General features: G+C 40.2%; 1 protein-coding gene and 1 long non-coding RNA gene across 3 annotated transcripts in view; one reads left to right on the top strand and one right to left on the bottom strand.

Moving 5' to 3' along the window:
• Positions 1-224: 224 nt before the first annotated feature.
• Positions 225-8,160, bottom strand: RNF7 (ring finger protein 7). 2 transcript variants are annotated; one of them, XM_029615735.1, is made up of 3 exons: positions 7,908-8,119; positions 1,361-1,408; positions 225-862 (listed from the first exon to the last, which is right to left on the bottom strand). In XM_029615735.1, exons 1-3 carry the CDS (start codon positions 8,083-8,085, stop codon positions 744-746), a joined length of 345 nt encoding a protein of 114 aa, XP_029471595.1. In that variant the 5' UTR covers positions 8,086-8,119; the 3' UTR covers positions 225-743. The 2 variants fall into 2 exon arrangements, with proteins under 2 accessions (XP_029471595.1, XP_029471596.1); XM_029615736.1 differs by having other exon boundaries at positions 806-862; positions 7,915-8,160.
• A 39-nt stretch (positions 8,161-8,199) lies between these two features.
• LOC115098793 overlaps positions 8,200-13,014 on the top strand; it is a 51,911-nt gene continuing 47,096 nt past the window's right edge. Inside the window, exon 1 of the long non-coding RNA XR_003858613.1 lies at positions 8,200-8,364. This is a non-coding gene — a long non-coding RNA (uncharacterized LOC115098793). The remainder of the gene's footprint in view (positions 8,365-13,014) is intronic.

The following is a 13,014-nucleotide window of genomic DNA, read 5'->3' as shown; positions in this document are numbered from 1 at the left end:
TGCTCACCGCTGTGTAAGAGTCTCCAGGAAGCCCGCGCTATTTTAAATAGACAACGCGAGCTCCGTGTCATTGCAATCGATACTCATGACAGAGCAATGCGGCATGCTGCCATCGATTCGGTAGCTTTCTTTAAGCTTTTTTGGAGGTCAGAGCCAGAAACGAGTCACTTGTTGAAATCTAAGTGCGATGAGTACGATGCTATTAAAAGACAACATCAATAAAATAAGTCTAAATCATGAACTATTTATTTTCCTGCAAAAAAAAGGTGCATCATGAAGCGCTAACATTTACATACAACTGTCTGGACTAAATAAAAGATGATTTGGATGGTATTTTTTTTTTTGTTTTTGGTAGTCTAGAATTAATAAGAGGTTCTTCACGGATGGATCCATCATCATTCAGTAGATGCACTCCCACCAGCTTTCCTAGACAAAGTGAATTGCAAACAACTCAGGCAAGCTGTTAGATAAACCAGCATCTCCAAACTTCACAGCAGAGGTTAACAATTTTACACAGCACTGCACAAAGTGGCGGAGGGATGCCGGAGCACGGTTCCCCAGCCACATTGATGCTACGAGACACTGCCACAGTCACTCCACAAAAAGTGTATTCCCCTGGTCTCCCCCTCCAGTTCTGAAAGTCCACAGACAGGGCCTGCTTTCCAATTTTTCACACTCCTTAGCAGGATGTACGACGGGACACGGGCCACGAGGACTGCTTTGACCAGCGAGCACCCCGGCTCTCATTTGCCTATTCTCTGCACCACCCAATCCTGCTGACAAAGTGGGCAGCGGTTGTTTTGTTTCACCCACAGGGACATGCAGCAGTTGTGGAAAGAATGATTGCACTCTCCCCAGACCACTGCAAGAGAAGAGAAAATCTACAGTTATAAAATATGACAAATGAAACTATCAGCCAGTAAAAGGTACATGCATTCCCCACCCCCCCCCCCAAAAAAAAGCCATAGTTTATACCTTTCAAGTATTAAAGTGGATATAGAGAAAAGAAGCCCAACTCCACAGAGAAATATTAGGACCAGGTCACATTAAGCAAGTAATTTATTCACCACCCAGCCCAAGCACTAGACAATCCCCAGAAGCACTGAGGTCCACCAAGACATGTACGAGAAGCACGGAGAGGGGTAACAGAATACAGATCTATACAATAAATATGCAACAATGCTATTTCTTGTATAGGGTAGGTGGTATTTGGGGTGCTTTCATCCTCCCAGCAAACGCTGAACAGCACTTTACTGTCTTTTTAATGCCTGATTCAGTGAATGCAACATCCACTTTCCTGTAAACAAAGCTTTGTACAAGAGAAAAACATGTTGTAATTTGGAAGATAAACGAAACCTACCAACACAATCTTCTTGTTTGTTCTCTGCTTGACATCGAAGACAAGCATCTAGAAGCACATAAATGCAGTATAAGCAAAAAGCAGAAAGATAACATTGAAAATATTTCTCAGGTTGGAACACCTGTAACAGGAAGCCTGTAAAACTACTCCGACTAGACATTTTCCCCTCCCACAGAAGATGAAGCAAACCTGGCAGGGGAGTGGAGATCAAGCGTTTCCTGCACCACTTCCCATCGCTTTATTCCTCCTCTCTCTCTCCTTTTCCATTCGATGCAGAGCCAAGCTCTTGCCCCCCCCCCCCCCCAGTTTAAAAAGCCACTCAGCATGGTCTATGGCAGAGGGGGAGAAGCACAAGCTTGGTTTAAAGAGTAATAGGGCAAAGACCATTTTCCAAATCCAGTCCAATGCTGAAGCCTATGCTACAGCTGAAGACAAGAATAAACCTCCACAAAATTACTCAGCACAAAAGAGAGCAAAGCTCCATAGGGGAGGGGCATTCTTACAGGACCTCCTCACTGGCCTTACCATCAAGATACTAAAAGGGTAATTCAGAGCTACTCAGGAACGTAAGAATTTTGACGCTAATTGTCAATGTCTTCTTTTACTCTCACCTACTCATTCTGTTTCAGCCAAGAAAGAGAGCATTAGCGCCTGAAAGCTAGTAATGTAAGTCACTTCAATAATCACACCGTATAAAATAGATGACCTTCATTTCCACCCTGTTCAAGAGGTTGTGCTGCAGTACAACATGCATAGAAGTCTTTTCTTTCTGTAAAGATTTTTATTTGCATAGAAGGCTCTCATAGAGCCCTATTAACACCACAATAGGGCAGACTTGTATAATATTGTTCATCCAAGCAGTCACTGCACAGTTTAAAGTTTCAGTACTATATAATCTACCGAATCTAATTCTGGAGCCCAAACTGCAGGAAAGCATGTGAAATTATCACCCCTAACGATAACTAGGAAACCTGAGAAGTTCAGCGTGTGTAAAGGGACTTGACTTGTCCCAAGTCAGACGTGCGTCGGTGGCAGAGGGAACACTTAACTCAGCACCAGAATTTCTTGCCGGCTGGAATTTTGATGCTTTACCAGAGATTTGGCTTTACGCAAGGAGATCCCCGGCAGTGTGCCGAAAGGGGAGAGCAGACCAGCCGACCTCAACAGCGGGGGTCCACGGCTGGAGCGCCGACACTGGGGGCAGCGGGAAGTCGCGCAGGAGATGTCGCCGGCACCAGGTAGGTGAGCCCTCCTGCCACCATCTCGGCGAGGAGATCCTGGCAGCAATGCCGAAAGGCGCTCGTGCGCACAACAAAGGAGCTTGCCCCTCTGTGCGCCTGAAATGTAAGCCCAAAGTAGCTACCTTATTATCTCCTGCCTGGCTTTACTACAGGGCTGCCCCTATCATATAGCTAACTTCACTAATTAGCGGACTTCACCACCTAGCCAGATTTCCTACCTGCTGGCTTTACTATCTGTCTGGCTCGTGCCTGATATAATTAAATTCTAATCCCAGCCCTAACCATACATATCAGAAAACGGAGCCATCGAAATCATCACAGGACATGGAAAACATGGAAAGTGCCAGAGAACTTCAAAACACAAGCAAAAAGAACGAAACCCTGATCTATCCCAAGTTAAGTAACAACTCCCCTGCACTTTCTCCCTGCCTAATGCTTACACTCCTATAACTAAATGCATAATTGTTATTTAAAAAAAAAGACAAAAAACTCCACTATTAAGATGATCTACTTGAGAAACTAAATCCCTCAATCCTCTGCATTACAGAAACATGGCTGAAAACTAGTGATAATGTCCTTCTAAACTAAATCGATCACCCCCACTACGATATCTCAGTTCCCCACCTTTTTTTTTTCTCTGGGGATTTATTAATAGTCTTAAAAAAAGAACTGAAATTTAAACCTTACAAAGTTGAGATAAACCCTTCCTATGAAGTTGCAATACTAAAATCACTTCTAAACATTGGCTTGGTCTATTGCCCACCTGGAACACTCCAAAAAGACCGCTCATCTCTAACTGAAATCTTCACTAAAACATTTCCAGCTCCTGAATCAACTTTAACCTACATGTAGACGGCACACCTAAATCTACAGCATGTGAAATCTTCCTAGTTATTATGGAAGCCATGGGATGGTCTTAATTTATAACCAAACCCACTTACAAAGCAGGACCCATGCTTGACTAAATTTTCAACACAGTCACAACAACCGTGTCATCAATTCCTCTCATAAGATATTGCCTTGGTCTGGTCACCAGTTAATAAAAGCAGAAGTAACCCTCCTCACCACACAACAAACAAACGCAAATAATAATCAATCCTTCACATACAGAAAAAAAGATAGAACTGGAAATACTTGAAGAAAATTAAAAATAAAAGTTTAATCATGATAATGCCTCCACATCCTTTGACTCCTGAGATAAAATCATCAATGAAATAGCGGATCCTATGCCCGTCAGAAAAAAGAAAAGTTCCAAAATGAAAGCAACAGCTAAACAAAAGAAACCTTGGTATAGCGAAGAGCTAAGACATACTAAACAGACCCTGAGAAAAATCAGAAAAGGAATGGTAGAAATGCCAAACTACAGTTTCACCAGAAAAATACAACTCCCCATTAACAAAATACCATGAACAGATCAATAAAGCAAAAAAAGAATACTATGCAAAACATTCGTGGTGTAATATTCAATTCCACATTATTCTTCAAAACAGTTAAAAACCTAATCAAGGAGTCATCCTCCTCCGTCTCTAATTCTACCAGTTCTCAAAGAACTCATGCAATGAATATGCCAAATCTCCGCTAAACAAAATTAATAACCTAAAGACACAATTCTCCACCAGCTCATCGACAACAGAGTCTGATGGAACAGCCGGTCAAGTTTTATGGAGCTCATTCAACCCAGAGTCAAATTCTGAAATAAATCAAATCATCACTTAAACGAAGCCTGCTACCCACCCACTAGACCTGATCCCTGCAAGTGCACTGAAAACAGTAAACAGCACAATAACTCCATCCACAACCATAATAAACCACCTGCCAGCAGAAGGACTGGTCCCAGACAGGGCAAAACAAGTGGTAATTAAACCGATACTAAAAAATAAAACTGGCAGAATAGACGATTGGGACAATTACTGACCAATATCCAACCTGCCTTTCATCGCTAAAGACCTAGAAAAAGCAGTGTTAACACAATTAGAGAAGCACCTGGAAGACAATGATATTATTTATACAACTTTATTTATACAACTTTATATACCGACTTTCAAATATATATCAAGCCGGTTAACAATCATTGAATTTGCAGTACCAAATTCAAAAAAACATTCTTCATAAAAACTAATCTAAGTTTACATACTTTTCTTAAAAAATACATAAGTAAAAACAAAAAACAGTAATATATACCATTTCGGATTCTGAAAAAAACCCAAAAAAATCCTTTTCATCTCTTTAGCCGCCCCTGTACTAAGGGGGTTTGACAACAATGAATCATATATATCCTGGTACTAATCAATCTTACAGCAGCATTCGACACAGTTGACCACACCCTGCTATGCCAACTAAGAGAAATTTGAACAGAGACGGAAATGTTAACAAATGGTTCTCCTCTTTCCTAAAAGAAAGGACATTTCAAGTCAAACTAGACAATCACATTTCTGACACCTTCCCAATTGATAGAGCTGAACCCTGGGGGACACCTGTATCAGCCACCCTATTCAACATTTATCTGTTGCCTATATGCGCATTACTGGCAAATCTAGGACTCAACTTCTTCCTACATGCAGAAAACATAGAATTCTACATGCCTTTCGACAAAACATTAGAAAAAACTGCATCATCTCTGTCAACATACATGAAGGAAATAACAAAAACTCTCTCAACTGAAACTCTAAACCTCCAAAAAACAAACTGTGTGGTTAAGGAGAGATACGACGATAATCAAACCGCCAACACTAGACCTTGGAATTATTAACATTACACCATCCGATCAAGTAAGAGACCTAGGAATACAGATAGAGGAGAACTTCATTACGAAAAAGCATAAAAACAAATAAAAACATGATACACCAAGCTGAGAATTTTACACCTGCTGAAACATCTACTAAACACGGGATTTCCGCTCTGTCCTACAAACACTAATATTTTCAAACCTAGATTACTGCAACTCCCTATTACTAGGCCTACCTTCAAGCTTACTGAAACCACTATAATTACTCCAAAATGCCTCTGCAAGACTATTACTGGGGACAAGGAAATTTGACCATATCACCCACTTGCTGATGGCACTACACTGGCTTCCTATACAATCCAGAATACATTATGAAGTATTAACCCTAATTTTCAATCTCATCAACAATACTGACCCATGCTTCATCTTTACTCACCACAGAGAATCCTAAAGGTCACAAAGCACTTCTAAAAGGTGCCATCCACTCTGAACACACCTACTGCCATCCACTCTGAACACACCTACTGCACCAAATGTACTCCATAACAGGCCCCAAAGTTGAGGGAACTCCCTTCCAGAATCATTACACCAGATAACAGAAAAATTAATTTCAAAGGTGAACTGAAAACATGGCTCTTTAGAAAAGCTTAAGATTTAACATAAAATACAGATACACTGAAAACGTCAACATCAGTAACCGGAGATAAAAGTAGTGAAGTGAGCGATAAGTAATGAGTGATGTAAAGTGTATAGGTAGAACTTGAATCTGCATCTGCTGTAATGTTGAATTTGAAAATGAATGAAAATGAAGTGGTCCAAAAATCTGCACTCGTGTTGATCAAAAATATATAAGAATATGAGCTGAAACATATCTGCTGGGATGTTGACCTATATTATGAATGCTAGCACAGAATGTAATTGTTGACTAAGAATATGATCGCTGATTTTGTAAACCGATGTGATCTTATTCTGGAACAGAATATAAAACGACTAAATAAATACATAAATAATATGGTTATAAAGGCTAAGGTGTGCCGTAAAGAGTGCAATAAAGATATTTTCACAACATACACCTACATACACTAAAGGTGGTTTGGAACCAAGTACTGCTTACTAGAAGAGTGGTCTCGTGAACCTTGGCAAAAAAAGTCTGTCAAAAACAACACCAAGCTATTTCAATATGAAGAAGTGACAAACTAAGAGGGAGTCATTTTAGCAAAGCAGTGTATTTACACAGCCATCCCTTGCACATGTTAAATCGCTTGAGAAGTGCTTAATAACTAGTAATTAGCACTGCAGCTGCAACATTTGTACACTTCGTTTGAGCCTTCTTCCTAGGAAAGATGTCCTTCCTTAGATACTGAACGTTTTGCTAGAGTTTATTCAATTCTTTACATACTGCAGCATTTCAAGCCCCAAATATTTTCTTCGATAGCTGTGATATACTTCAACCAAAAAGTGGACTCCAAAATCATGCTGAAAGTCAAAAGGTTATTCAGGATTGAATGGATGTAATATTTTTCTCTGATCTCTTGGCTGTATTATTTTTCTGTTTAATATTGCTACTTTGATCATCAGATAACTTCCGATTCCACATCTTTTTTTCCTTCTGTTAATAAAGAATCCGTATTGATGCTTTTATTCTCTATACAGGCACCCATCTTGGACTAGAATTTGTCTTTATTGGGCATCATCTTTTTGTTTCATTGAAGAGTTTGAGCAAAAATCTCTCATGTTTTGCTACTCATACACTTTATCATATGGGAGCCATAATCCCAGAAGGCTCACCTGGTTTATCTGTAACAACTCCTGCTGTCTGGATATTCTTTAGTATTCCGGCCTACTGCCAGACCCCGTTTTCTTGACCATTTAATTGCAGCACTATTGTGGTTGCAGATCTTCTATGCCTGCCATCTTCACAGAAGCAACATCGGAAGGAAGGATTTTTACCAATACTCAGAGATATTTAAAGATTAAATAAGACAGACCCTCTTTGTTATGCCAAAAATTGTAACACTCACTACTATGGGGCATTCACAGGTAAGATATTGGGGCCTCCTAATTCCTGTACAATGCAGAAATAGTCCCGCATCACCTATTTATCTGAAGCACTGTAGCTATTTTTAGATGAGGAGAAACTCCGCAAGAGCTGAAATCAAACCAATTAAGGATACAGATTATTTGCACTGAATAACGAGGAGATTAGACATGGCGGAATATAAGAAAATGAATAATAGTTGTAGTGTTGACTGCTGACAGCGGTGCCGACGTCATACCGCAGGCCCACTGGTACCAGAAACCAACACAGACCGAGCAGTCTCGCAAAAAAATAAATAAAAATAAAAAAAATTCAGCTAACGTCGCTCACACGACCCGATTTTACCTTCCGGTCCGAGGCTTTAATGCGGGCGGGCGGGGGAAGGGGGAATAATCTTCGCCCCTCCCCCCCATCTCCATGAAAAGCCCCCGGTTCGGTCCCGCAGTCTTCAAGGAGCAGAAACTCCCACCTCCCCCACAAGGAGGGAAGGCCGGGGAGGTGAGCACCCGACCCGGCCCCCTGCACGCTCCCAGCGCTCCTTACCCATCACCTGCACGCGGCAGATGGCGCAGGTGTCGCACTCCACGTCCCAGCTCCACATGGCCACGGCGTTCCACTTCTTCAGCGAGAACATCTTGTCGGCGCCCCCCGGCTTGGAGCTGGACGAGCCGGCGTGAAAGGAAGGAGGCCCCGGCTCGTCTCCCTCATCCATATCTGCCATGGCGGGCGGGAGCACGGCGCCTGCGTCACTGCCAGCGCAGCCAATCCGAGGAGAGGCAGATCGGGGCGGGGGGGGGGGCGCCTTGACTGGCGCTGGCCGGCAGAGGGAGCAAGAGGGTCAAGTTCGGACGTTCGGCAAATACTGCGGCAGTGGCGGATGCTACGTCACCGAACGCCTCTCGTGACTTGTCCGTACAAAAAAAAAAAGAAAACAAACGTTACGAACCTGTGCCTGTGCCTCCCGTGCCCTGCGTTCTGCTTTGGTACGCGAGGAGCAGAGGTAGGTCGAGGTATTTTTTTTTTTTAGAAAATTAAACTCTATTTCACCGCCAATGAAGGTTATACAGTACACACAGAAACATAGGGTAGAAAAGTCCCGGTTGTCATTTGTTGCCATTGAAAAAAAAGGTATTTTGAGGTAAAACTATTACTTACAACATGCATGATATATTGACATGCAGTGCTGTGATGCCCACAAGAAAATATATTTAGAGCCCAAGTGCTCTTAGGACTATTGTAATGTTTGTTATATATAGGAGCTTGGTCCTTAGAAAGTCCTGCATAAACTTAATTATAATATAGTAAATCTCCCCTCCCAAAACAGCACTAACTGCCAGCGCTCAAACTGAAACAACCCAACCTATGAAAAGACAACAGCAAATATTACACCAGGCTTTAACACAGCACTATATTTTTTATTAGAAAAACAGAACAAGAAAAAGAACCAGGAGTTCCATGTTGTAGTTGTGAAGGATAGAGAATATATGTATAGACGTTTGGAAACCTATGAAAACAACTCTAAACGATTAAATTTAAGATTACTAAACTTTCCTAGGGTGGTTGGGCAAACACCCATGGAAACTTTACAACAGTTTCTTCAGGAAGTGCTATTATTTCCAATAGGAGAAATACCTGTAATAAATGCATGCTATTTCTTGCCAAATAAGAACCCTGTAGTAAATACTTTAGAGTTGCCGTTCCAAGGTAACCTATCAAATTTTTTGGAGAATTCAGAAAGAATAATAGATAGGGGGGTATTGTTAGTTACTTTTCAAAGTTTCCTAGACCTTAATAAGGTAATGAAAAAATATTTTGCTGCCTATCCTATCACTTTTTGTGATAATACGGTGAAAATTTTTCCGGATTTATCATATCCTACACAACAAAAGAGAAAAGAGTTTTTGCAATTTCGGCAACCCTGAAATTTCCATGCAAATGTATGCTTAAAAAAGAACAGGATGTATTCATATTTTTCTTGCCCGAGCAACTAAAGAATTTTATCGAGCAAAGGAGGATAGTCACATCATCCCCACTTTCTAATGAATAGAAGAAATATAGTCAGAGCTTAACTGTGAATGAAATTAATTGAAGAGATAATCTTAAATTGTTTAAGTAAACTCCCATATTCTTGAAGCCTCAGTTAAGTTTGTTGATGGGTAAATATTTCAAATATTGATGAAAACAATAAGGGAGTATTATGGAAGTATAATGGGGTGATTTACTTTGTGAATGTTATGGTTTCTGTATTAATTTGTAAAAATCAATAAAGATATAAATTAAAAAAAAGAAAAACAGAACAAGCCAATGGATCCTTACACAGAAATTATGTGCTAGTACAAGGATACCCAACTCTGGGCTTCAAGAGCCACAAATGGGCTAGGTTTTCAGGATATTCACACTGAATATACATGAGACAGATTTACATGCATTACCTCACATGTATGCAAACTTATCTCATACATATTCATTGTGGATATCCTGAAAACCTAGCCCACCCTCACCAAATACAAAAAAAGAACACACCACTGTGAAAGGTGATGCTACTGGCGACGATAACATTGCTTACCTTATCACCAGCAGGGAAGAGTCTACCTCCTTGCTACCTAGCCGCCGCCTCAACTCCTCCCCCAGCATGCTAATGCACGCGATAAGCATTTGAAAATGACCCCCTTAGATTGTAAGCCCTCTGGGGATAGGGAAATTACCTACAGTACCTGAATGCAATCCACTTTGAAGCGCTGCAAAAAGTGGAATATAAATCTAAATTTTAAAAAATTCTCTTTCTTAATTCCCACAGGCAAACAGAAAATGTCTGTAGCCTGTGCTTAGCTGATTTTCACATTTAAGTATATAAAATTAAACTTGACTAATAAAACTTGCAATGCAGATAAGAATAAGTTATTATGTAAACAAGGAAAAATAATACAAATAGAATAGAAAATGAGATACAAGAAAGTATATGCATAGAATAAGTAAATCAAAATCAATTTGTTCACTTCCCTGAGTTTGTCCCATGAATCTCAGCAATGGAACAATCCAGAACTCTTAGGACTTCAGCGCTGGAGTACTGGCACATCGTAAACAGTTTGCATTACCTCCAGTACTGAAGTGTGGGTTTCATAAGGTAGATTATATAGAATACCTGTTCTTTGACTTTCCCGCTAATACCCAGCCACCAATCATGCTACGTACTTTTTTCTTGCCCATGCATTCCAGCCCTAGGGCTCAGGGGCCCTGCCAAGCATTTGGGTCAAAAAGGTCAGTAGAATGTGACATATAGGTAGCTCAGTAATGCAGATTTCCTGATGTAATCAGACTCACCACTAGAATCCAAATTTCAGTGGTTTAGTTTTCCAGAGCTTAACAGAAAAGAGAAGCCACAAGGCTTAGCAATTCCTAAATATATATATTCACAATTTATACAGCTCAGTGGTTCAATTCTTCGGGGGCCTAACTGACCCTTCTTGTACAGCGAGGTTCTTCAAATTGTCAGTCCCTGACGGGAGATCCAAGATGGCTGCCGCGACGTGAGCACGGACGCGACCGAGCTCCGTGTCTCTCAACGATTTTGCCTCAATATTTCCTAAGATTGTTTTCCTCTTGAAAATCTTTCCATGCCACATACAAAACGAAAAGCAAGGATCCGTGAGGTCCTTGCTTCCACGCCAGAGACTTCTTACCGTCAGACGCGGATTGAGGAAGCGTTTCAGGCAGGGCAGTTTGTGCCAGAGAGCGGGGCCGCTGGTGAAGTAAGCAGAGAGCGGTTGCCCTTCACCTTGGCCGAGGAGATATCACTTAGCCCCGGCGAGCCAACAACTCCTTCTATGCCCAGCAGACCTCCGGAGGAAGGGGAGGTGGAACAACTGATGCAGGAAACGCAGATACTGCTCGCAGGAAAATCAGAAGACTCCCAGAGAAGAGGTATGGATTCCAGGCCTACTTCGGTGAGTTCTGTTAATTCAGACTCCAGGGAAGGAGCAGCAGAATCTGGGTCGCCTGAACTAGGCATTAAAGGCCTTCTAGACAAAGGAGATAGAGGGAAAAGTATACAAGTAACGTTGAATTATCCTTTAAGAGTGCCTAAAAAATTACGATTGAAGAAATTTGGAAAGCCCTGACCACAATGAATATGGCTATAATTGACTTGACAAATGTGGTTAAAGAAAATATGGGAAAGACTAATGCTTTGGAGGAAAAAATAATTACTGTGGAAAAATCCCTGGTAGAAAATGAAAAAGAAATTAAACAGATTAAAGAAGTACAAGTTAATCTTATAAAATCAGAATCCTTTGTCGAAAGGAAGATGGATGCAATGGAAAACTTAATGAGAAGAAATAACCTCAGAATATTAAATTTTCCGAGAACAAAATGGATGCCATTGAAAGAACTGATAAAGAGTTACTTTATTAATATATTGGCTTATTCAGAAAAAATGGTACCTGTTTTTTCTAAACTATACTATCTACCAGGTAGACAGGAAAAAGAAAAAGAAGAAATGCAGCAATTTGATGAATCTATGGGAAATATTACCCCTAAAGATAATTTAACAGAATTTTTGGAGAAATCCTTTGAAGCAAAAATTGAAAACAGAGCAACAGTTTTTATCTCTTTTCTCCAAACATCTGAAAGAGATGAAGTGCTAAGAAGAGCTTTTAAAAAGCAATCAGAGCTTTTCTATGGCTTCCAAGTACGTGTCTTCCCAGACATAACGAAGAAAGTTCAAGAGAAAAGGAAAGAATTCCTAAAAATGAGGAATGAGATTGTGTCCAGGGGAGCCAAATTCTATCTTAGGTACCCTTGCCGCTGTGTGTTGATCTACCAAGATAACAGATACATTTTTACAGAGATGGAACAACTACGAGTATACTTCGACTCTCACTCCGTATAGGTCTAGCAGAATAGGCTTAAAACATGAATGTTAACTGCACCCTCACTAGTGTTAGCATAAATATGTTTTTGTAATTACCTATTAATCCGTTCAGATTAGGGTCTCTCCCTTTTTTCCTATAATGGTTTGGAATGTGTTATACTGAAGTATGTTTCCTGATTTGTTGGAATATGAGAATTTGGAATTATGTATACCAACAAAAACTTTCATATATACTCATCAATGTAATTTGATATATTTGAAAATTTAATAAATAAATTAAAAAAAATTGTCAGTCCCTGTCTAATACACTCCATTTTCCCCTACATCAGACGATTGAACCACAATTGGACAAAGAGCAATGATGTGCTGGAAGAACATTTTCACAATCGCAAAATATAAATAAACAAGGAAAACACAACCTAAAGCAACAGTGTTATAGATTAAAATTTTGGCACCCCAGGTTTTAACATGTTCCCAAAGGCCTAAGAGAGGTTTACACTATTCAGGTTTATCTAATTAACTTTTGGGAAGGTTATATGAGTCACAAAGGGAAATGGATATGTTACATACTATGGGAACATTATTGCAGATAAGTAAACATTGTACACCATAGTGAGTTTAGAGGGTGGTACATAAGCCACCTTCTTTAGCTAAAAGAAGATCAAGAACCAATGTATGGTCATGTACAGTGGAAGTTAAATCTCAAATTTGATCAGATAGTAGATCAAATTGGCAAGCAGACCTGTTTATAAACAACCCCACTATAACCTGCAACCTTAA

Source organism: Rhinatrema bivittatum, chromosome 9, assembly GCF_901001135.1.
Source record: "Rhinatrema bivittatum chromosome 9, aRhiBiv1.1, whole genome shotgun sequence".
Taxonomy (NCBI): domain Eukaryota; kingdom Metazoa; phylum Chordata; class Amphibia; order Gymnophiona; family Rhinatrematidae; genus Rhinatrema; species Rhinatrema bivittatum.
Note: the sequence above shows the minus strand (reverse complement) of the source record. Positions and strands in the feature narration are given on the sequence as shown.

What these genes read in the sequence shown, in the direction of transcription:
- RNF7 (XM_029615735.1), bottom strand. Translation starts at nt 8,085, where the DNA reads ATGGCAGATATGGATGAGGGAGACGAGCCGGGGCCTCCTTCCTTTCAC. An exon ending in CTGCCGCGTGCAGGTGATGG is followed by an intron (nt 1,409 to 7,907) that starts GTAAGGAGCGCT and finishes ATGTGCTTCTAG; the next exon opens with ATGCTTGTCTTCGATGTCAA. An exon ending in CAAACAAGAAGATTGTGTTG is followed by an intron (nt 863 to 1,360) that starts GTAGGTTTCGTT and finishes CTTCTCTTGCAG; the next exon opens with TGGTCTGGGGAGAGTGCAAT.